Source organism: Misgurnus anguillicaudatus, chromosome 23 (genome assembly GCF_027580225.2).
Source record: "Misgurnus anguillicaudatus chromosome 23, ASM2758022v2, whole genome shotgun sequence".
NCBI classification, from domain to species: Eukaryota; Metazoa; Chordata; class Actinopteri; order Cypriniformes; family Cobitidae; genus Misgurnus; species Misgurnus anguillicaudatus.
Genome location: NC_073359.2, coordinates 10,461,453 through 10,486,736, shown reverse-complemented (window position 1 = coordinate 10,486,736; position 25,284 = coordinate 10,461,453). Strand labels below are relative to the sequence as shown.

General features: G+C 37.7%; 1 protein-coding gene and 1 long non-coding RNA gene across 2 annotated transcripts; one reads left to right on the top strand and one right to left on the bottom strand.

The window, feature by feature from the left end:
* Positions 1 to 1,189: 1,189 nt before the first annotated feature.
* On the top strand, positions 1,190 to 14,403 carry pex6 (peroxisomal biogenesis factor 6). The gene is made up of 17 exons (XM_055217618.2): positions 1,190 to 2,331; positions 2,408 to 2,574; positions 2,658 to 2,741; positions 2,815 to 2,920; positions 3,020 to 3,159; positions 3,821 to 3,932; positions 7,551 to 7,753; positions 7,878 to 8,064; positions 8,146 to 8,222; positions 8,301 to 8,433; positions 8,559 to 8,764; positions 9,911 to 9,972; positions 10,067 to 10,175; positions 11,557 to 11,673; positions 11,791 to 11,868; positions 13,693 to 13,832; positions 13,998 to 14,403. The coding sequence occupies exons 1-17, from the start codon at positions 1,231 to 1,233 to the stop codon at positions 14,132 to 14,134; spliced, it is 3,159 nt and encodes a 1,052-aa protein (XP_055073593.2). The 5' UTR covers positions 1,190 to 1,230; the 3' UTR covers positions 14,135 to 14,403.
* Positions 14,404 to 16,403: 2,000 nt separating this feature from the next.
* Positions 16,404 to 25,224, bottom strand: LOC141359370 (uncharacterized). Its single transcript, XR_012365832.1, has 3 exons — positions 25,084 to 25,224; positions 20,340 to 20,487; positions 16,404 to 17,180 (listed from the first exon to the last, which is right to left on the bottom strand). It is a non-coding gene; the product is annotated as an uncharacterized lncRNA (long non-coding RNA).
* Between the last annotated feature and the right edge of the window lie 60 nt (positions 25,225 to 25,284).

The window sequence follows — 25,284 nt, the reverse complement described above, 5'->3', positions numbered from 1 at the left end:
AAATTTTGAGCAATTGCATAAATTGCTTAAAATTCCATGTAATACTTACTTTAAAAAAAATGGATGCAAAAACTATGCACTATATTTTTCAGTAAAAATAAGTGTGGGGTTTCTAATAAAGTACACGTTTGCCATCCAGTGGTGACACCTGCTAACTACAATAACAGCCTACATATTTTTACTCGAAAATCTTTACACTGGAGATATATAAACTCTGTCATTATACAACTTATTTTGCAATTTTTGCAACCCTATTACAAAAAATTGGGATATGTCATAATTAGTGCTTAAAACAAAGACAAAATGGAATAAGCCAATGGAATAAAAAAGATTTCTTGAAATAAGTTTACTTTTTCATGAACACTTCATTTAAGAAAATTGTTCTTATTCCATTGGCAGTGCAATTTGATATTTTTTGTCTAAAAACTAGAATTATTTTCCTAGGTAATTTTGCACATCAAGAAAATACATCTTAATTTAATAATTTTTAGATATATTTTTTTAGAGAACCACATTGCAAAAAATTATTTTCAAGAAAAAATGTTCTTAGTATTTTTGTCTTGTTTTCAGTAAAAAACATCTTAAAATTCTTAAATTAAGATGCTTTTTCTTGATGAGCAAAACATAACAAGCATAAAACTGCCAATGGGGTAAGCAAAAAATCTTGAACATTTTTCTTAAACACTATTTTTTTTTTAATTCAAGAAAAAATTGCTTAGCCCATTGGCAGATTTTCTTGCTTGCTTTCTGCACAAAATCACTTTGGGGCGGTTTCCCGGACCAGGATTAGCTTAATCCAGGACTAGGCCTTAGTTTAATTAGGAAATATAACTAGTTTTAACAAACATACCTTACTAAAAACATTACCTGTGTGCATTTTGAGGTAAAGGAAAGGGCACTGATGTATTTTAAGATATGTAAGTGCAAGTTGTTTTCAGTTTGGAGAGATCTTTAAAGTGTTTAAGTCTAGGACTAGTCTAATCCCTGTCCTGGAAACCGCCCCATAAAGTTCAAAGTTTTGGTCTAAAAACTAGACTTATTTTCCTGGGTCGTTTTGCTCATCAAGAAAAAACATCTTAATTTAAGAATTAGACAAAAATACTAAGATTTTTTTTTCTTGAAAATCATTTTTGCAGTCCACTTATGTAGAACACATCTAAATCTGTCCTCCGTTTAATCTGTTTAGGCTTTTAGTTGTCTCTGTACTGCGCAGGCGCGCGCTTCTTCAACATGGCGGCGCGCATGAAACTGCAGTGTTTGGATGAGTTTCCTTCGCACATGCACCCGCTGCACGTCCTCGTCAACAAATCACAATTCACTCAGAAGTTTCCAGGTCGCGACGGACTCGCACACGCATTGTGTATTTCACCGGTGGACCATCAGTCGTCATCGAAACGGGGCTTTATAGTGAGCGCGCACGTCAGCGAGGCTGAAGAGACGAGTGTCAACACTCACTCGTGTTTGACTGTGCACGTGAGCAGATCTTTCCTCACGCATTACGATGTGAAGGATCATTCCGAGGGGTGTGCTCGTCCGCAGAGTCTACTGCCGCTGAGCAGGGTCGTGTTAGGCGCTAGGACCCAGCAGAGCTTCAGATGGGCTTCATCTGAGCAGTTCAGCGATGCTTTATTGTTCCTTTGCAGCACCTGTCATGAGCAAACACTACTGGTGAGACAGGGGGATGTGTTACTTCTGCCATATCATCCGTCATTGGGTGCCGAAGCAGCACAGTATCAGTCAGATGTGCTCGTGCTGGAGTGCACACCTGTCAATCAGGGCAGGATCACAGTTGACACGTGTCTGCTGCTGTCAGACTGTACAGATCTCGGCAGCATCAGCACCAGCAGACTGTCAGCAGCATCCTCTCTGTTCGTCTCTGATTTTGCTCAGTACGTCAACAGTTTGAGCTCCAGCAGCTGCTTGCTGAACTGTAAAACCATGGCAGGCTCAGACTTCAGTGCAGTCCTGCAGGCTCTCGAGGCTCGACTGGATGTCCGGGTGCTTGATGTCTCAAGTCTTTATAAACCCGGAGGAATCCTGTCCGGTCTCGATCAAAGAGATGCTGTGGATATTGACAGCGTTATTTTTGTAAACAAGAGCTTGTTGTTGAAACTGGGCGTGTTTAATGGAGAGTGGGTGATTGCGTCCATCCCATCAGAGAAAATTAAACAAAAGAGACGAGATAAAGTTCATCTAGTTACAATCCAGGCGTTTGAAGCAGTTAGACACCAGGAGCTGGATGTGAATGTGGGATTTATATCGCCCGTTCAATGGTTTAACTTGTCTGGTGGGATGCCAGTACCAGTTGGAAATATTACCATCAAAATAAAGGTGATGCCGGACTATCACTAGTACATAATGATGATATTTAGTGAGTTAATTTAATAATTTTTGTAACTTTATACAGAGGTGGAATAAAGCATCACATGCAGCTTTACAGGTTTCTGCAAGCGCATGTCGATTTGCAGCCCCGCCGTTTGCTAAGGAGCTGCGCATTGAAGCCGTTATATCCCCGGATTACAACTGTCATGGACCTTTTGACAGTATCCTCTATAAACACTTCAGTAGAGCAAGGTTTATACGGTTTACTCATATATCCCACATCATCTCTTATTTGTGTTTACCTGCTGTTTCTCAGTATTTTGGGGTTTTTTCAGACTCGTTCAACAGGGTAATTTACTGGCAGTCCCATCACAAGGGCATCCTGATCTTATAGAGAACAGCACTGAAGGAATTTTCAGGTTCGTTTTTTAATCTTCAATAGACTATGAAGTGTTTCGACTACAAAAGCATTCATTAATAATGTTTTTGTAGGTGGCCTGTGCTATATTTCAGAGTAAAACGTGCGTGTGGTTTTTCTGAAGATGAGGATGAGCTTTCTTCATATCTGGCTGATTCTGATCACACAACACTGTACATGGTGAGGAATGACAACATTTACTGCTGTATCAATTTTGTACATCTCCGATTTGAATCTTTAATTTGTCAAAAATGACAAGCTGTGATTGGTTGTCCACAGGAAAGCCCCACCCACAGTCACTCCCCCTGCTCAGTGTTCCAGAAAGACAGCATGTCTTACTGGACAACTCTCTGTCCTCCGGGTCTGTCCGGTACTGTAGAGAAACTGGTGACCATCATTCAACCCTACTTCAGTGACAGGTCTGGAATGGATTGTCCAGATAAATTATTAAAATTTTAATGTATTATAAAAATATCAAGAACAAACATTTTTAAAAAAATGTATTAGGTGTAATTTTTAGTACCTGACTGTTTCATTTCATAGCTCTTATTGTTGTTTATTGTGTATACTTTTTAAAAAATGTTTTAAATATCACATTTGTAATCATGGTATGTGTATTACTGTATTTTCCAGACTTTAAGTCGCTCCAGAGTATAAGTCGCATCAGTCAAAAATGCGTTTTGAAGAGAAAAAACATAAATAAGTCGCACTGAACTATACATTGCGTTTATTTAGAAAATGAACTATACATTGCGTTTTATTTCACAAAATCCAAGCCAAAGAACAGACATTTAATCTGGAAAGGCAAGTTATTCAACTAAACAATAGCACAGAACAGCAGAAGATCTAGTTCAAAAAGGTCCCGAAGTCATTCCGCATCATTGAATCCATTGAATTACATAAATACAGGAGCAGCACCGAGCGGATATTAAATAATTTTGACATATAAGTCACACCTGACTATAAGTTACAGTACCCCCCAAACTATAAAAAAAGTGCGACTTATAGTCTGGCAAATATGGTATGAAGTGTGTGTGTTTTAGTTTTAAGTTGATAAAGAAAATTTTTCATGTGTTACAGCTCCGTAACATTAAAGCGAGGCTGTTCTGTGATTCTGACGGGTCCGAATGGCAGCGGTAAATCAACAGCACTTAGAGCGGCTACCAGGAGGTTACATCTACATCTGATCCAGGTCAATCCCTTCTGTCTGATCAGATTTATCACACTTTAAAGTCCCACTGTGGTGAAAATCAAGAATTTGTTGTTGTTTATTTGTCCATTTGGTGTTTTTAACTCTTTCCCCGCCATTGACGAGTTATCTCGTCAATTAAGAGAAAACATTTGCATAAAAAACGTGTTCCTGATGAGTTTTTATGTTCATTTGTAATATTACCCACTAGATTACGCATTTCCCAATTTATACACTACAGCAAAAAATTATTTACAAATTTTAAACTCCGTGTATGTTTTGATAATCGTTCTGAATCTGGGGTGCGTTTCCCAAACAACGACATAACTCGTTGGTGAACGACCATAGTACGATGCGTCGTTGGAGAAACGAACTACCTTGTCACGACTGTTTCCCCGAAAGCATTGTAACTTTGTCGCACATTCGTCGTTTGAACCATGTTGGTTTAACAACATAGTTGATGATGTCAAGTGGGAGGTGAAGTACTAATTAATCTGTGCAATTCGATTTAATGTCAGATTATTGCTGTAAATAACATATATTGCATCGAAAGACTGATTTTGTTATCGTGATTTAGTTACCTGTTGTTTATTTTCAAGATATTTATTTCACGCGCAAGTTCCCTCTTACGTCACTCCTCCCTGGGATTCCCCAGGGTCTTAAAGCTCGTAGTGCTGCGCACATGCTTATTTTGTTCAAAAGCATGATCAACGTAAGTCTACATATGAAGAGTTTGGTTCCAAAACGCAATAAATCCATTTTGACAAATTTCGATAAAAACGTGTTTTCTATGCCAAGAAAGTGACAAGATGAAAACCACTATTTTCTGTTACAAACTTTCACATAGCATCTTTATGTTATAAAAACATAACAAATTCAAATCCATAACTTGATTTTCAAAGATTTATTATAAAAACAAATTCTTTTTTCCACAAAATGCAATTAATCCATGACAGTTTTTTATTTCAAAATGCTATAAATCTATTAAATCAGTGTATAAATGTGCATTCATCTTTACCATTTTATATTTATTTAGTTGACTAGTGTTATACAATGATTAAAAAATAAACATTAATGGAATTAACCAAAACACTTACTTTGTTATATTAAGAACACTGTCATTGCTGCGGGTATACTTGACGTCGTCTCTTTACATTTTCACAGCGATCACGAATGGATTTATTGCATTCTGTAAAAAAGGAGGAGTGGCGTTTATCGCATTTTGGGGAAAAAGGGAGATAAGATGACAGAATAACACGGCGGATATTGGATTTTGCGTAAAATTAAGAATTTACTTTTAACTACTGACCTGATATAATACTGATTTTGGCAGTCACTCATTTTTTTCAAAAATGGCGTTTATCGCGTTTTGGAACCAAACTCTTCATATGATAATAACAAGGAATGATGCTTCTACAACAAGTGAAGAGCTGTTGTTCCAACGACACAAGTTTGCGATGGAGTTTGCGAATGTTCGTTTGAACGATGGTTTCGGGAAACACCAAATCGTTGAACAATGTTAGTAACGATGGAACTTACGATGTTCGTTGGCTAACGATGCTTTTGGGAAACGCACCCCTGATCTCAAAAAAAAAAAATACATATTTAAGATTTTAAAAAAATTTAAAAGAAAAATACCGATATTTAAGAGTTATTTAAAACAGAGAAAAAATATAGTTTGTTTTTGTTTGTTTGAAAGCAGAGGGTCTGTTTTTTATTTGATATATTTGTATGTTTATATATATTTTAGAAGAAAATTTTCCTGGAAGGCATTTTGTAAAACTTTTGTGAAAATCACAAAAAATGCTGATGGGCGACTTTTCAAAAAATGGCTGGCGGGAATGAGTTAATATGCTTTAATGCTGCGTTCACACCAGCCACAGTAGAGGCGTGAACCGTGAGTGATTTCAATGTTAAGTCAATGTGAAGACACGTTGACGCGCGTCCGGAAGTGTTGCGGCGCGAATGAGGCGTTTAGCGCGGCACGGTTGAGGCGGAATCGCGTCTTTCGCGCGTCTAGCATTAATCATTGCCGCGGGAATTTCCGTGTGAATTTCTTTATCACATTTGTACTCACATGTACTGAACATACATGCAGTGTGTATAGTCTAACCTGCTAAAAACAGCTATTCTGATAATTTAGGTGACCCTCCAGGACCGGAGATGGCCATCCCTGATTATACTAACATGTCTTGTCTTGTCTGCCAACTCCACTGAACTCTCGCAGTGCATCCTTATGTTGCCTTATTTCAAAATAAACGCGGCATTCTTGAAGTCTTAAAGCTGGAATACACTGTAGGATTTTTGCCCTCCTATAAGATCATTACTTTATCACACTGTGCGACATGGATTGTTTAAACACGGGTACGACAGGCATGTAGACTGTACGATGATGACACGGAAGCTTCGGTGCCCGCTCGTGGTGAACAAATACCAGCGTGCAGGTCGTATCTCCAAACACACTGTGCGGTGATCATGCCGAATTTCTGACACTGTCAGAAAACGAACGTAGGCCATCTTTGGATGCAAGACCGCGAAAACAGCCATCTTTGAACCTCTCTCATTGTACGACATAGGACCACCGATGAAGAGCCACGATCACAGAAATTGCGACGATTGTTTCACGATGGCAATCTTTCGTCTGGGACAGCCAATAATCATGCAGTGTATCCCGGGCTTTAAAGCTGTTTAGTTTTTTACTCTTTCCCCACCATTGACGAATTATCTAGTAAATTAAGAGAAAACATTTGCATAAAAAGTGTTATGTAAATTTTTATGTTAATCTGCAATACCGTGATTATCCACTACCCAATTTATGTAAAACTGAAGCCAAAACGTTATTTACTAATTTTAAACTCTGTGTTTGTTTTGTAATCATTCTAAATCTGTTCTTTAACAAAATGCCTTCAGCTTTTTGCTAAAAAAAAGCTTGTTAAAGAAAAATACCCATATTTAAGAGTTTATAAGCAGAAAAAAACTGTAGGCTGCACAATGGTGGGGAAGACTGCTGACTTGACAGTTGTCCAAAAGACGACCATTGACACCTTGCACAAGGAGGGCAAAAAACAAAAGGTCATTGCAAAAGAGGCTGGCTGTTCACAGAGCTCTGTGTCCAAGCACATTAATAGAGAGGCGAAGGGAAGGAAAAGATGTGGTATAAAAAAATGTACAAGCAATAGGGATAAACGCACCCTGGAGAGGATTGTGAAACAAAACCCATTCACTTACCCAATTTATGAAAAAAAAAAGTAAACTCTGTGTCTGTTTTGATAATCGTTCTGAATCTGATCTCTAACAAAATGCCTTCAGCTTTTTGCTACAAATTTTTTTTTAAGAAAAATACCCATATTTAAGAGTTTATAAGCAGAGAAAAAAATATAGATAAGATGAAAAGTTTTTTCTATTGTTTGTTTGAAAGCAGAGGGTCTGTTCTTTCATTTGATATATTTGTATGTTTATATATTTTTAGAAGAAAATTTCCCTGGAAGGCATTTTGTAAAAAAAAAATGCTAGCAGGGAATGAGTTAAAACAAAGCTCTAAAGTCTTAATGTTGCATTTACGGTCATATTAAATGAACACAGTTTTAGATTTTAAAGTGACATGTGTGCTCTCTCGTGCAGGTGGACACTGTCACTGTCTGCGGAGACACTGCAGCTGCGTGTGAGGTTAAGATGAAGTCTGTCTTTGAGAGGGCGGAGCTCCATCATCCATGCGTTCTGTTGCTAAGGAACCTTCAGTTGCTCGGTCAGCCGCGGGACGGCACTGAGGTAGACTGTAGGGTGGTCTCTACGCTCTGTCAGCTCATAGCAGCTCTTCCTGTCAGGTAAACTTCCAACAATAAAAATGCCTGCTGGATAGACAAAAACAAGACCCACTGTTATTGTGATTATTATTATTTTAAGCCCAAATTGATGTCGATGTTGATGTCTCACTCTTCTGGCCTTTAGTGTGGTTGTGGTGGGCTCAGTCAGCAGCAGACGAGAGCTCTCTTCAGATGTAATGACAGCATTTGTACATCAAGTGGCAGTAGAGAGTCCCACAGAAGAACAGAGGAGAACGATGCTGTCCAGTCTCAGCGAAGACATGCCATTGGGGAAAGACGTAAATCTGAGCAAGATAGCCAAACAGACAGCTGTGAGACGGATCATCTATCACATCTGTGTATCGAATGCGAATATATCAGACAGCTATTGACTTATTGTCTCATTTCTTAAGGGCTTTGTTTTAGGGGATATCTGCGCGCTTCTTACCAGCGCAGGTAAAGCCGCTCACAGAAGACTTTTGAAGACATTGTAAGCCTTGAACCGATCTCCAATCAGATTCCCAACGTCATTTTGCTTCGACTCATAGTGTGATGTTTTTGGTTGTAGCTTTCCAGATGGGGCGAACGAACAGGAAGAAGAAGATCTGTGTGTTTCAGGTGTGAGCGTTCTGTCTGAAGACTTCAGCACGGCACTGGACGCCCTACAGGAAGCTCATTCACAGGCCATAGGAGCTCCAAAAGTAAAATCTCTATGGCAATGGCATATTCGACTAAAACAGCACAACATTCACACATGTGCCACACTGTGTTGTGAAGGTTATTATTTCTTGTGTAAGGTTTGTATTTGTGCTCCTCTGTGTCTCAGATCCCATCCGTCAGATGGCAGGATATTGGTGGACTGCAGCAGGTTAAGAAAGAGATTCTGGACACTATTCAGCTTCCTCTGGATCATCCAGAACTGCTGTCACTGGGTCTGAGACGATCGGGTCTGCTGCTTTATGGCCCGCCTGGCACTGGAAAAACATTGCTGGCTAAAGCCGTAGCCACCGAATGCTCCATGACCTTCCTCAGGTTTGATACATCACTTCAGTTTCACATTTGAGGTTAAATCCTGCCTTGATATTTCTCAGAGACATACTAAACAATAAAAAAACAAATCAGCAGTGATGGCATTAATGGGCGAAGAGGTCATTGTTGTGCTTTATTGTATATAACTGATTGCTGTTGGCCACTCGTTACAACCGAGGTATGCAGCAAAGCATTTGTGAAGCCACAACACGCACAGCCTTGAGGCGGATGGGCTACAACAGCAGAAGACCCCACCGGGTACCACTCATCTCCACTACAAATAGGGAAAAGAAGCTCCAATTTGCACGAGCTCACCAAAATTGGACAGTTGAGGACTGGAAAAATGTTGCCTGGTCTGATGAGTCTCGATTTCTGTTGAGACATTCTGACGGTAGAGTCAGAATTTGGCATAAACAGAATGAGAACATGGATCCATCATGTCTTGTTACCACTGTGCAGGCTGCTGGTGGTGGTGTAATGGTGTGGGGGATGTTTTCTTGGCCCACTTTAGGCCCTTTAGTGCCAATTGGGCATCGTTTAAATGCCACAGCCTACCTGAGCATTGTTTCTGACCATCTCCATCCCTTTATGACCACCATGTACCCATCCTCTGATGGCTACTTCCAGCAGGATAATGCACCATGTCACAAAGCTCGAATCATTTCAAATTGGTTTCTTGAGCATGACAATGAGTTCACTGTACTAAAATAGCCCCCACAGTCACCAGATCTCAACCCAATAGAGCATCTTTGGGATGTGGTGGAACGGTAGCTTCGTGTCCTGGATGTGCATCCCACAAATCTTCATCAACTGCAAGATGCTATCCTATCAATATGGGCCAACATTTCTAAAGAATGCTTTCAGCACCTTGTTGAATCAATGCCACGTAGAATTAAGGCAGTTCTGAAGGTGAAAGGGGGTCAAACACAGTATTAGTATGGTGTTCCTAATAATCCTTTAGGTGAGTGTACACACACCGTGCAGTGTTTTAGGATTCAGGGGTTGGTGAAAAAAATCTCACTAGATACATAAAAACACTTACTGACGACTATAAATCAGACACGTATAAACGTGATGTGTCAGAGAATGAGTTTGATCAACAGAGATCAGATGAGTTATAATGACAGGTGAATGTTTGTGTGTTTTCAGTGTAAAAGGACCTGAACTCATAAACATGTATGTCGGTCAAAGCGAAGAAAACATTCGAGAGGGTAAGAGTGACCAAATCATTCAGTTGTTATGTCTTCAAATCATTTCTGTATGTATGTATTTCTTTGTCATTTTGTCTTTCACATTTCACTGCAGTGTTCAGTAAGGCCAAATGTGCGGCTCCTTGTATTGTGTTCTTTGATGAGTTGGACTCATTGGCTCCTAACAGAGGTCACAGTGGAGACTCAGGAGGAGTCATGGACCGGTTAGTAAACATATATATATTGGTGCTGGTCATATAATTAGAATATCATCAAAAAGTTATAGGTTATCCCTATTGCATGTACATTTTTTTCTACCACATCTTTTCCTTCCCTTCGCCTCTCTATCAATGTGCTTGGACACAGAGCTTTATAAACAGCCAGCTTTTTTGCAATGACCTTTTGTGTCTTGCCCTCCTTGTGCAAGTTGTCTATGGTCGTCTTTTGGACAACTGTCAAGTGCGTCATCTTCCCCATAATTGTGTAGGTTACAGAACTAGACTGAGAGACTATTTAAAGGCCTTTGCAGGTTTATTGTTAGTTTATTAGCTGATTAGAGTGTGGCACCAGGTGTCTTCAATATTAAACCTTTCCAATATATTCTAATTTTCTGAGAAAACTGAATTTGGTATTTTCCTTAGTTGTCAGTTATAATCATCAAAATTAAAGAAATAAGCATTTGAAATATATTCAAATGTTACAGTTTTTATTAGGGATGCACCGAATCCAGGATTCGGATTCGGCCGAATACTGGGCTTTTTGACGGGGTTCGGGTTCGGCCGAATCCTAGATTTTTTTTCCACCGAACCGAACCCTAGGCTTGCGCTACGCTGGTCGACGTCACGCGGGCATTGATTACACACATCGGGTGCAGACGTGGAGATGAGCTTTTTCTTTCGGTGAGCCTTAGAGGCTGGACACACCAAAACTTTTAAACACGGCTGAAAACGCCTTGAGGATGCCAAATGCCAGCTGTTTTTCAGCCGAGCGCTTGGTCGCAGTGATGCTTCAGCTGTGAGCCGGTTGGTTGCTGTGGTAATGTCCCGCCCCTTCTCCACTGTAATTGGACGGCCGTGTGAAGACTGTGACATTGACGAGCGGAGCTTCTAACTCAAAGTATATAGTTTTCAGCGCTGAGCTGCTTGCTTATTGGAAAAACGAGCTTTCATTATGCATATGCTTATGGTAATTGTCAAAATAGTTTTCCAACTTGTCATCCTGGCATAATGTACAGTTAAATAAAATGAAAAATACACTGCTGTGGACGTTGTTTACTTCATTAATGTGCTTTACTGTGTTAATGGAATAAGGATGCGAGTAGGATTCGGTATTCGGTTTCGGATTCGGCCGAATCTTAAACGGTGGATTCGGGATTCGGCCGAACCTAAAAAATCTGGATTCGGTGCATCCCTAGTTTTTATATATACAGTTTGTGTGTAATGAATGAATATAAAGTACAAGTTTAACTTTTTGAATGGAATTAGTGAAATAAATCAACTTTTTAATGATATTCTAATTATATTACCAGCACCCTTATATAGACAGAATTAGAAGAATAGAAATAGAAAGAATAGAAAGATTTGTTGACATCATTTGTCTCATTAGGGTTGTGTCACAGCTATTAGCAGAACTCGATGGTCTTCATTCATCTGGAGATGTATTTGTGATTGGAGCGACCAATCGTCCAGACCTACTGGACCAATCACTGCTCAGGCCTGGCAGGTGACCTCATCTTTAGATACTATATAGGAATTATACGGGGTAACAGCGGATCACACAGCACATAAAAACGCAAAGCACTGCTGTTGTCTCAATTACAATTTTTTTTTTCGTTTTCAGATTTGACAAATTAGTGTATGTTGGAATTAACAAAGACAAGGAGTCACAACTTCAGGTTCTCAAAGCAATCTTACGCAAGTATGTCTGATTATCTTTAAGTGAAATACGTGACTCTTGACCACAAAACCAGTCATATTTGTAGCAATAACCAACAATAAATTTTTTAAATGCCAAAAATCATTAGGATTTTAAAGGAATAGTCTACTCATTTTCAATATTAAAATATGTTATTACCTTAACTAAAAATTGTTGATACATCCCTCTATCATCTGTGTGCGTGCAGTACTTCGACTCGGCGCAGTAACACCCTCCCTCTCCCATTATGAGAGTGAGAAGGGGAGCGGACTTTTCAGGCGAGTCGAAGTACTCCCAAAAGTGCTATTACGCCATAAAATATAGTTCCTCTTTTAAATCCGCTTAGAAAAGCGCTACGTTTTATTTTGTACCACCAAACTTGCTCGTATAACTACTCGTCTTAAATAGGAAAAACGTTGATGTGTTTGGTCACTTCTAACTTTATCTCTAAATGGTATAATTGAATGAATGGGGCTAAGCTAAATGCTATCGAAGCATCGCAGCGCGCTCCAGCGCTTACGTGCACGCACACAGATGATAGAGGGATGTATCAACAATTCTTAGTTATGGTAATAACATATTTTAATATTGAAAATGAGTAGACTATTCCTTTAAGAAAAGATCATTTTCCATGAAGATATTTTGTAAATTTTCTAATGTAAATATAATTTTTTTTTATCATTAGTTATATGTGTTGCTAAGGACTTCATTTGGACAGCTTTAGAGACGACTTTCTAAATATTTTTCGATTTTTTTTGCCCCCCCCCAAGATTCCAGATTTTTCAAATAGTTGTATCTAGGCCAAATATTGTCCAAACATCAATGGATTTTGTATCAGATTATATACATTCATCTTTCAGATTATGCATTAATCTCAATTTTAAAAAATTTCCCCTTAAAGGGACACTCCACTTTTTTTGAAAATGAATAATGTTCCAGCTTCCCTAGAGTTAAACATTTGATTCTTAGGGGCTGGACGCACCAAAACTTTTAAACGCGGCTAAAAAAGCCTTGAGGACGCCGAATGCCACCTGTTTTTCTGCCGAGCGCTTTGGTAGCTGTGATACTTCAGCTGTGAGCCGGTTGGTTGCTGTGGTAATGTCCCGCCCCTCCTCCACTGTAATTGGACGGCCGTGTGAGAACTGACATTGACGAGCGGAGCTTTTTCACTTAAAATTGAACATTTTTGAACTCTCGGCGCTCATCTCAAGATTTTCAGTGGGGAAAAAAAACGCTAGCTGGTTGCTTATTTGAAAAAATGAAGAGTTTCCATTGGAATCGATTGAAAACATGCACCGGCTGCGGGCGTAAAAGCTTTGGTGCGTCCAGCCCCTTACTGTCCTAGAATCCATTCAGCCGATCCCCGGGTCCGGCGCCAGCACTTTTAGCATAGCTTAGCCTAATCCATTGAATCTGATTAGACCATTAGCATCGTGCTCAAAATAATCAAAGAGTTTCTATATTTTTCCTATTTAAAACTTGACTCGTCTGTAGTTACATCGTGTACTAAGACCGACGGAAAATTAAAAGTTCCGATTTTCAGTGCCCGAAAACAGTCACCTTTTTAGCATGATGCTAATGGTCTAATCAGATTCAATGGATTATGCTAAGCTATGCTAAAAGTGGTACCGCCAGACCCGGGGATCGGCTGAATGGACTCCGAACCAGTAAGAATGAAATGTTTAACTCTAGGGAAGCTGGAAAATGAGCATATTTTCAAAAAGAAAGTGGAGTGTCTCTTTAAGACTGGTTATGTGGTCCAGAGTCACCATATGTTTGTCAGTGATCTAGTGTGTTATTGTTAGTGACTCTGTCCTTGTGTTGCAGGTTTAAAGTGGATTCAAGTGTGTCTCTATCTGAGGTGGTGGACTGTTGTCCATCTCATCTGACAGGTGCAGATCTTTATGCTCTCTGCTCAGACGCCATGATGTGTGCCATCAAGAGAAAGATCTGTCGTATCACCGAAGGTCAGTAAATACCTCAGTCAGAAGTGTAATTACCCAGAATTCATCTACACATTGATTGGCTTCATCTCATGAGAAGCTTAAATACAAAGGCAAAGCCTCATGTTTATTGTATTTTCACTAAATCTCTTTATTCTTTTATCTCTCTGTCTGTCCGTCTCTGTGTAGGTGTTGATTCAGAGACTTCTGCATTGACGTTGTGTCCTCAAGACTTCAGTCAGGCTCTCGAAGGTCTTCAATCGTCCGTCTCTGAGCAGGAACTCAATAGATATAAAATCATTCAACAGAAATTCAGTGTTAAATAACACAAGAACCAGCAGATGGGCTCAGGCTCTGTTGTTTTGTGTTTGGCTAAAGAAACCATTCATCATTTTATTGATTTCTGAACAGAAAGACAAAAACAGTCAAATGTGTATTGATCTTAAATCTTTTCTTTCCTGTCCCACAGGATCTTCAGTAATTGGTATTTAATGCTTGAATGGAACTCAGTCATGTTGAATAATGGCAGAATAAAACGTTCATTGACTTACAGAATCAGTTTATTGATTCTGTAAGTCTATGAACTATTACTCTTTACGTTTCATAAATACAGAGCAAACTGATTCATATCCAGTAGACATACCTGTACAGTATTAAATTTAAGTTTTTAAAGAGGTCTGATCATGGGCGTTGGAACCATTATATTTAGGTGCAGGACCTATTCACTTTTTTAGTGCATATGTCTGTTAAAGGCGGGGTGCATGATCTCTGAAAGCCAATGTTGACATTTGAAATCACCTAAACGAACACGCCCCTACCCCAATAGAATCTGGACCTTCTTTTGATAGACCCTCCCCACACATACGCAACCCAGGCAATGATGTTGATTAGTAGACACGCCCCTTAACTGCTGATAGGCTACAAGTGTGTTTTAGTAGTCGGCACGACTCCTCGTTTCCAAAGTATTTTTTCTAAAATCACGCACCCCGCCTTTAACTTGTCAGAGTGCCGGCTTTCAATATAAAAGCAATTGTTTAATTAAAAAGTACAAGAATACAAAAAAATGGCATTTACTTCGGTAAATGTTTTGGATTCACCCCCACATTGTTTTCGCTTCCGGCGCCCATGGGTGTCATGGAAACGCATATCCTTTCTGTAGTGTAAAATCATTATAAGATGGTGTGATGTGGTTAATTTTAGCTAAATTATGTTAATTTGCTATGTAAATGTTAAAAGCATAATGATATCGGTGGATTGATTAGTATTTATGGCGTTTTCAGCGAAAATATCTACAAATTCTTAAATTAAGATGCTTTTTCTTGATGAGCAAAACGTCCCAAAAAAATAAGTCTAGTTTTTAGACAAAAATATCAAATTTAAGTGATTTTGTGCATAAATCAAGCAAAAAAAATTTAAACATTTTTCTTAAACACTAAATTCAAGAAAAATTTGCTGACCCCATTGGCAGATTTTTTTTGCTTGTTTTGTGCACAGAATCACTTAAATTTGATGTTTTTGGTCGAAAAACTAGACTTGTTTCTTGTGTCGATTTGCCCATCAAGAAAAAGTATCTTAATTTAAGAACTTTTAGATATTTTTACTGAAAACAAGACAAAAATACTAAAAAAATTTTTTCTTAAAACATTTTTTGCAGTGTATAATATGGAAAGACTTAAATTTTTACTATTTTTTGATTTTATAATAAATTATAACATCACTGTGATGATGATAATAACAAGGGATAATATATTAATAACAATGTGTTAATAACAAGGGAGAAATAAGACATAATATTAAGTGTTTCATGTTTATTCAAAGAATCAGAAAATGAAATAAAAATAAATGTGATACTTCAAACAAAGATCTCAAAATGTGTGATTCGACAGAGTAGCTAAAGATATGAGACGATATGAACACAAAAGACAAAGTTGTTTAAAGAGAAAATGATTTAGTAAATGTTCAAACTATATAAGCATATTACATAATGTATTGTGCTTGTGGCTAAAGGTTTATCGAGCTGATTCAGACCGAGTACATTGTGAGAAATAAAAAACAACAACTAGTTTGCCGTAAAAAGCTCAAATTCTCAGTATCATAAAAAAGGTAATATTTAAAGGGACACTCCACAAGCTCATTTTTCATCTCCCCTAGAGTTAAACATTTGATTTTTACCGTTTTGGAATCCATTCAGCCGGTCCTCGGGTCTAGTGTTTCCACTTTTAGCATAGCTTAGCATAATTCATTGAATCTGATTAGACCATAAACATTGCGCTAAAAAATAACCAAAGAGTTTCAATATTTTTCCTATTTAAAACTTGACTCTTCTGTAGTTACATCGTGTACTAAAACCGACGAAAAAACAAAAGCTGCGATTTTCTAGGCCGATATGGCTAGGAACTATACTCTCATTCTGGTGTCATAATCAAGGACTTTGCTGCCGTAACATGACTGCAGCAGGCGCAATGATATCGCAACTTAGGAAATCGCAACTTTTAATTTTCCGTCGGTCTTAGTACACGATGCAACTACAGAAGAGTCAGGTTTTGAATGGGAAAAATATTGAAAATCTTTGGTTATTTTTTAGTGCGATGCCAACGGTCCAACCAGACTCAATGGACCGTGCCAAGCCACGCCAACAGTGGCAGCGCCAGACCCGGAGATCAGCTGAATGGATTCCAAAAAGGTAGCTGAAAAATTAGCTTTTTTTTTAAGTGGAGTGTCCTTTTAATAAAGATTCTTATTGTGTTTGGTATTTTTGGTCTTTATGGTAAATGTTTTACTCATCAGGACGTTTGAATCTCTTTGTCTTTGCAGGATAAAAAAGCCACTGGTGTGTGATAGTTACCAGCTCATAACATCTATACATGATCTCTGTTTTTCTTTTCATTCACTCTAAAAATGGCTGGGTCATCCTTGACCCACGCCGGGCAAATATTGGACAGAACACACTGCTGGGCCAAAATGGACCCATACAACACTGGGTAATTTTTAACCCAGCATGTGTTCCGTCCAACATCCACCCACCATAGGTCAAAAATAACCCAGCCATCCCTCGAGTGTTTAATTCACTCACACCTCATTTAGAATCAAAACTAAAAATCCCTGAAATCCTTAACACAGAAGAAAACAATGTCAACCGAATGTACAGCCACACACACTGTACTGAATTAAAGATGAAGAGATGTCAGTCAGGAGCCCGGGATCTTTTCGGCAGATCTCTCATTTTTACAACTAATTCTGCAACCGTTCTGGGTTTGCATTGGACTTTAGTTCGATAACGTGGTTCCTCTGTTTCTGGGTCCATGTAGACAACAGACGAGGTTTCTTTGTGTGTCAGAGATTCAGCTGAAATGTGGCATGCGATGACAGCTTCTGTAACACAAGTTAGGGTTAGATTTTTGTGGAGGGTTTTAATCAATAGTCTAAAAAACAGTTGCAGTTGCAGTAATGCCTATACATTAACCACTGCAAAAAATGATTTTCAAGAAAAACAATTCTTTGCATTTTTTTGTCTTGTTTTCAGCAAGAATATCTACAAATTCTTAAATTAAGATGCTCTTGATGAGCAAAGCGACCCAGGAAAATAGGTCTGGTTTTAAGAACAAAAATGTCAAATTTAAGTGATTTTGTGCAAAAAAAAGCAAAAAAAATCTGCCAATGGGGTAAGCAAAAAATCTTGAACATTTTTCTAAAAAAAATTGCTTTTGGCAGACCCTTTTGTCCAAAGAAACTTGCGGTGCAATAAAAGGTATATATTTTTATCAGCATGTACACTGCAAAAAATGATTTTCAAGAATAAAGTTCTTAGTATTTTTGTCTAGTTTTCAGTAAAAATGTCTAAAAAGTCTTAAATTAAGATGCTTTTTCTTAATGAGCAAAATGACCCAAGAAAATAAGTCTAGTTTTTAGACAAAAATATCAATTTTTTTTTTTTAAATCTGCCAATGGGGTAAGCAAAAAAATCTTGAAAATTTTTCTTAAACAGTAAATTCAAGAAAAATTTGCTTACCCCATTGGCTGATTTTTTTGCTTGTTTTATGCACAAAATCCCTTAAATTTGATAAGTGTTTTTTTTTATTCGTTTTACTCATCAAGAAAAGCATCTTCATTTAAGAATTTTTTTATATTTTTACTGAAAACAAGACAAAAATACTAATAATTTTTTTTCTTGAAAATAATTTTCGCAGTGTGCAATGCTAACTCACGAGAACTCGTACATATTTTACGAGTTGGATAATTCGTATTAATTCATACGACCACATTCGTAAATTTTTGTGCGATTTGCCTCGACCCCTGTGACGTTGGGTTGAGGGGTTCGGTTGTTTTTTTCATGAGAATCTTACGATTTTGCACGATTAACTTCGTATGAATTTATACGAATTAGCCAACTCGTAAAATATGTACGATATCTCATGAGATCAGGTTTAACGCAATGCTCAACACCTGAGCTATACAGGAACAGAAGACACACATCAATAACATAGTATGTTCTTGGGCTGCACAATTAATTGAATCGGGATTACAATTACAGTTGAAACAATGACATAATCTGCAAAAGCCTCAATTACAACTGTCCACTTGTGCTCATTTCCCTGCGTTTCGGCACACTCTAAAATAAAATGGTGCTAAATAGCAGTAAAAGCTCGTAATCAAGGAGAAACCATTTTTAGTGCTATACAGCACCTATAAAGCACCTATATAACCATCTGAGGGTGAAAGAGCACCACTATAGCACCAGATATGGTTCTATATAGCACAATATGGTTCTACACAGGTGCTACAAACAGCAGGGAAAATAAGTATTTGAGACATAAGCATTTCTATCAGTAAGGGGATTTCCAAGTGGGCCATTGACACAAAACCCCCACCAGATGCAGCCATCAAGCCAAACATTGAATTCAAACAAAGAAATCAGAACATTTAAGTATACAAGTTGAGTCATAATAAATAAAGTGAAATGACACATGGAATAAGTATTTAACATACTTTATTTAATACTTTGTAGAAAAGCCTTTGTTGGTTATTACAGCTACTAGATGCCTCTTGTATGGAGAGACCAGTCGTCTGCGTTGCTCAGGAGTGATTCTGGCCCATTCTTCCACACAAATAGTCTTTAAATGTTGAAGGTTCCTTGGGCCTCTTTTATGAACTTTGATCTTCAGTTCTCTTTATAGATTTTCTATGGGATTTAGGTCAGGTGATTGACTGGGCCTTTCAAGCAACTTGATTTTCTTTCTCTGAAACCACTTCATTGTTTCCTTGGCCTTGTGTTTGGGATCATTGTCTTGCTGAAATGTACACCCTCTTTTCATTTTCAGCTTCCTGGTAGATGGCAGCAGATTTTTATCCAGAATGTCCCAGGTACATTTCTCCGTTCATCCTGCCTTCAATAATATGAAGTCTGCCAGTACCCCTTGCTGAAAAGCAGCCCCAAACCATGATGCTTCCACCCCCAAACTTAACTGTTGGTATGGTGTTCTTGGGGTGGTGGGCAGTGCCATTTCTTCTCCAAACATGGTGTGTAGAATGACTGCCAAAAAGTTCAATTTTCTCTCAATAGTCTCCCAATTATCCACAGGCTTCTCCAAATGCTCTTTCGCAAACTTTAACTGAGCCTCAACATGCTTTTTGTTCAGCAATGGAGTCTTGCGTGGTGAGCGTGCATGGATGCCATGGCGGTTCAGTGCATTGCTTATAGTTTTCTTTGAAACAACAGTACCTGTTGATGCAAGGTCTTCCTGAAGTTCTGCCCGAGTGGTTCTCGGCTCTTGGAGAACTGTCCTGATTATTCTTTGGACTCCTGGGACAGGGATCTTAAGTGGAGCACCTGATCATGGCCGGTTTATGGTGAAGTGATGCTCTTTCCATTTCCGGATAATGGCCCCCACAGTGCTCACAGGAACATTCATCATTCTAGAAATGCGCCTATAACCATTCCCATCAAAATGCTTTTCAACAATAAGATTACGAAGATCTTGAGAGAGTTCTTTGCTTTTACCCATCATCAAGTCTTTCCTGTGTGCCTCCTAGGTAATGAGAAGCCTTTATAGGCCATCAATTAGGACTAAAGCAGCTGATATCAATTAGTACTGATAGGGGGCAGGGTTTCTCTCTCAATACTGACAGTTTTCAGGTGATCTCCTGGCTTTCTATGCCATTTTGCACCTTGTTCTCTTCATGTGTTCAATACTTATTCCGTGTGTCATTTCACTTTATTTATTATGACTCAACTTGTGTGCTTGAATGTTCTGGTTTCTTTGTATGAATTCGGTGTTTGGCTTGATGGCTGCATCTGGTGGAAACGCTATGTCAACAGCCCACCCAGAACTCCCCCCTCTGATAAAAATGCTGATGTGTCAAAAACTTATAAATTACCCAATGCAAATCCGATTTGAGACATGAGATTTTATTTACTTTCTGTACCCAACATTATGTGGTTATTTTTTTGATCTGTTCTTATTCAATATAACTGTAACATGTATGTGTTTGCTCTGAGAGATGACTCAGGCATACAGTAACAACCATATTTACCGCTTACGTGGCCTTTGCTACTTTTGTACGTTTCATCCGTTTTCTCCTCATGAGGGTGACCTGAGGTCTCTTCAGACCAGCAATGAGGAGCAGTAGTCTCGGTCGGGACTTTGTGAGCCAGCTTCTCAGTAACGTCCCCTTGGGAAACCTGAAACACATTCAACGTCTACATCACTGATGATTCTTACTGATGTGTTTCCAACCCTTATCTTTTATGGCATACATGTTTATTGGTTTGACTAGCACATACTGTACATGGTGCAGGCAAATTCATACAGATTTAGATACCTGGATTTGAGAGGAGACATAAAATACCTTTAAAGGGGACATTTCACAAGACTTTTTAACAATGTAAAATAAATCTTTGGTGTCCCCAGAGTACATATGTAAAGTTCACCACCAGCCCAAGGCAGACAAAATTTCTAACCAGCATGCACTGCTTCAAGCCAGCAACCGATCGGTGGCGCATGAAGTCTAAGGCACTGTCCCAAATGGCACACCGGACTTCCTCAGAGTCCACACTTTGATGGTGACATGTTGTGCAGACCTTAGGGACCCTTGACGCAATCCACAAGGGTGCACCGGAGTCGTATTTTGGCACAGACTCGAGAGTCATGTCGCAAATAGGAAGAGAAGTTGCCCATCAGCGCGAACTTCTCCCCTTAGATATATACACTATATGTTACCTTGGCTACGGCAGTTCATTGGAACGAACGCGTCAAATAGAGCCGCCATCTTGAAACAGGGGAGCCCCTCCTCTTTAATGCATTAGGGTCAATGTAGGCAAAGGTGTAACGGAAATAAAATAACCATAAATCGTCATGAATGCAATTTTCTAGTTTTTCTTCTTTCCAACGGTCAGACATGTATTTAGCATTGAGTCCAGATTTTAAGGTTTGATATTAAGAAAATCTACTTTTTCTAAATATAATGCATAGTGCTAGTACGCCTAACATCCATATGCAGCACAAAAGTCCGGCATCGTCCATAAATTCGAAGTACAAGTGGAGATCGTTAATACTTCCCATGACAAGACCCTTGTGCCAAGATGGCGGCGGTTTTGACGCATGCTTAGAACCCCAAGGCGACATCTGGTGTATATATCTATGACTTCTCCCATCCATTGTCTGCATGCTCTTTCGCAAGGACTTCTGGGTACGTAAAGTGCGTGGAGCCTGCAGCAGTGCATGTGGACGAGTTGGCAAGTGCCTCCTCACGTGACTCTGTACAGAGCCCCTCCCCCAGAGAATCATCAGTCGTTATCCATTGATAATTGGTTCAAATAGCACTTAGTTCGCAGAACTTCAACCTCGGGCGCAGTAATATTGACGGAAGTTGGAGTGAGGAGTGATGATGTTACTGCGCGCCGAGGTCGAAGTGCTGCAAACTAAGTGCTTTTCCGCCATACAATATAGTTCTCATTTTGTATCCCCTCAAAAAATCGACACGTTTTATTTTGTACCACCATACTTACTCATGTAACAGTCTCTAAATAGGGAAAACTTGGAAGTGTTTGGTGGCTCCTAAATTCCTCCCTGTTTGGATCCTAAGGAATGAATGGGGCTAGGCTAAATGCTAACACATTCACTACGTGCTGTACAAAGATTAAGTGCACGCATTGAAAAAAGATAGGTATGTATTAATTTGTCTAAGTTGAGATAAGAACATAGTAAAATATTAAAAAACTGTGATGTTTTCCTTTAAGGATAGTCTTAGACTAAAACACATGTTAAACTTGACAGATCTTAAAATATGCCAATGCCATTGATTTGTCTCAAGATAAACCCTTTTGTTTTCACAGTTGGCTAATTTCATGAATTTATATGAAGTGAATTATACAAAAATATATAATTATTGAAAGAAATATTGAAATTCCACAGCTAACCCCGCCCCTGAACCCACTGTGTTACAGTGACAAATTGTACAAAAATGCACGAATATAGTCATACGAATTAATAAATGACAACATCACATTCAGTGTAAATGGGTCAATGACGTGACGTTAATTATTTTGTCTTCGTAAGTTTCAAAATACATTTGCAGATTACTTGCACACTGCAAAAAATGATTTTCAAGAAAAAAAATTCTTAGTATTTCTGTCTTGTTTTTAGTAAAGATATCTAAAAACCCTTAAATTAAGATGCTTTTCTTGATGAGCAAAACGACCCAAGAAAATAAGTCTAGTTTTAAGACCAAAAATATCAAATTTAAGTGATTTTGTGCATAAAACAGGCAAAAAAAATCTGCCAATGGGGTAAGCACATTTTTCTTGAATTTAGTGTTTAATAAAAATGTTCAAGATTTTTTTGCTTACCCAATTTGCAGATTGTTTTGCTTGTTTTATGCACAAAGTTGTGTCCTCCAGTGGGATTTAATGTCAAAGATTTTTTGCTTACCCCATTTGCAGATTTTTTTGCTTGTTTTATGCACAAAATCACCTAAATTTAATATTTTTGATCTAAAAACTAGACTTATTCTCTTGGGTCGTTTTGCTCATCAAGAAAAAGCATCCCAATTTAAGAATGTTTAGACATTTTCACTGAAAACAAGACAAAAACACCAAGAATTTTTTTTCTTGAAAATATATATTTTTTTGCAGTGCATACATTCTCTATTTTGAGGACCAAGTATAAAATTTCTAGTTTAATTTTGAATGGCTTGACCGGTGTGTGTCAATTGGTGTAACTAGTATTTTTTTAGATAAATTATAAATATATTCATAAAAAATGTGGAATAAAATATAAACATCTAGTTTAGTGTAATATGATTTTTTTACATACATTTTTACATCATTTGTCAAAGATTATTTAGAAAACAGAGCTGCACTGCAAAAAAATATTTTCAAGAAAAAAATTGGTAAGTAAGTATTTTTATCTTGTTTTCAGTAAAAATATCTACAAATTCTTAAATTAAGATGCTTTTTCTTGATGAGCAAAACGACCCAGGAGGATAGGTCTAGTTTTTAGACCAAAAATATAAAGTTTGGGTGATTTTGTGCATAAAACAAGCAAAAAATCTGCCAATATTTCTTGAATTTTTCTTGAATTAAGTGTTTAAGAAAAATGTTAAAGATTTTTTTACCTACCCCATTTGCAGATTTTTTTGCTTGTTTTATCAAAAAAAATCACCTAAATTTGATATTTTCGGTCTAAAAACTACACTTATTTTCTTGGGTCCTTTTGCTCATCAAGAAAAAGCATCTTAATTTAAGAATATTTAGATATTTTTACTGAAAACAAGACAAAAACAGTAAGACATTTTTTCTTGAAAATAATTTTTTGCAGTGCATACATTCTCTTTTTTAAGGACCAAGTATAAAATTTCTGGCTTTATTTAATTTTGAAAGAATATTTTGGGGATAGTTGCAAAAATGTCAATGTGGTGTAACCGGTCTGTGTCAGTTGGTGTAACTAGTATTTTTTTTACATAAAATATAAATATATTCATTAAAAATATAATAAAATATAATCATCTAGTTTAGTATATGATTTTTTTACACACATTTTTACATAATTTGTCAAAGATTATTTAGAAAACAGAGCTGTTTTCAGCACGTCAGGGAAAATATTACAAAAACGCATTAAAATTTACTTTTAAAAAATAACGAATAAAATGATTTTTTTTTATGATTACGCTTACATGCCATAAAGGTGGATAAAACATTTAATATTTCTCATTCTTTGGCGCAATTGGAGGTTACACCATTTGACATTTCAGGTCCATTCAGTCCTAACTTTCATAAAAATGGTGCAAATGTAATTATTTTATTGCGTAAAATTAACATAAATCCACTGTGCATCGAAATAAACCTGATGCATGCTTTTAAAACAAGTTTTTTTAATGAATTTCTCATCTTGCCAATCCGTTTTTGTCACTGACCCAAATACTTCTCTCATAGACCTCTCTGAACTTTCATATAACATGTGTTTCATATCTATCTGCTGGGCTCAATGGTAAATATATCAAAATTCATTTGTTTAAACTTTTGCTGGATGGGCCAGAGAGAGATCTAGTAATGTTTAGTTCTTACTGAACCATTGTTGTGTCCTCCAGTGGGATTTAATGTCAAATCTGCTGCTAACGCATTGTTTGTTTTACAGTCTTGTTTTTCTCTTTATACGTTTCTGTCATTTAGGAGTTTTTTTGAACGATGTCTGTAACTGATGTTTGTGTTTCTCTTGATGCCAATGATCATCATATAAGAAGCCAAAACACTTTGTATTCATCAGATTGTACTTCACTATTGAGTATAAATCCTGATGCCCGATGTAACACCTCTGGAGATTTCTTCAACATTCAACAGAAGGTAAAAACCCTTCACAAATGTTATACACACATCAATGTCTGTCATTTTTATGTCATGTTAGTGTATATTTTACAATTTGTAACTTGTATATTAAGTATATTGTTGTTGTTGTTTTGCATTGACATAACTATCAAACAGCGTTATTTACTGACGAAACTAATGAAAAGCCTCACAATTATACTTCAAACCAACATGTACATTTTAGTTAGTTTAGTTAAAGAGACACACTTTCAAGCCAAACTATATTTCACATGCTTGAATGATGAAAAATCCTCACATTGTTTTATGATTATCTCAATTAACATTTAGTGACTGAAAAACTGAGCCGAACAATAAGCGAATATCTTCAAACAATAAAACATCAGTTAAGTTTGTCACTGGCATTTTATCCCGAAACATATTTTCCACTAATAAATAAAACCTGAAATTGTTTCTTACCAGTTGACTCCACACATTTGTTAGGCTTTGCCCCCTGCGCCCTCCTGAGTCGCATATATGATGCTAACGGACTAAGTGTCCCGCTAGAAAGTTCAACCAGGATGGAAAAAAAACAACTTTGTGGGACAATAGAAAGTGCATCAACTCCAGCGAGGGCTTTAACGTGAGAGTCAACTCAGCACTTCTGTCAGCGAGCAACAA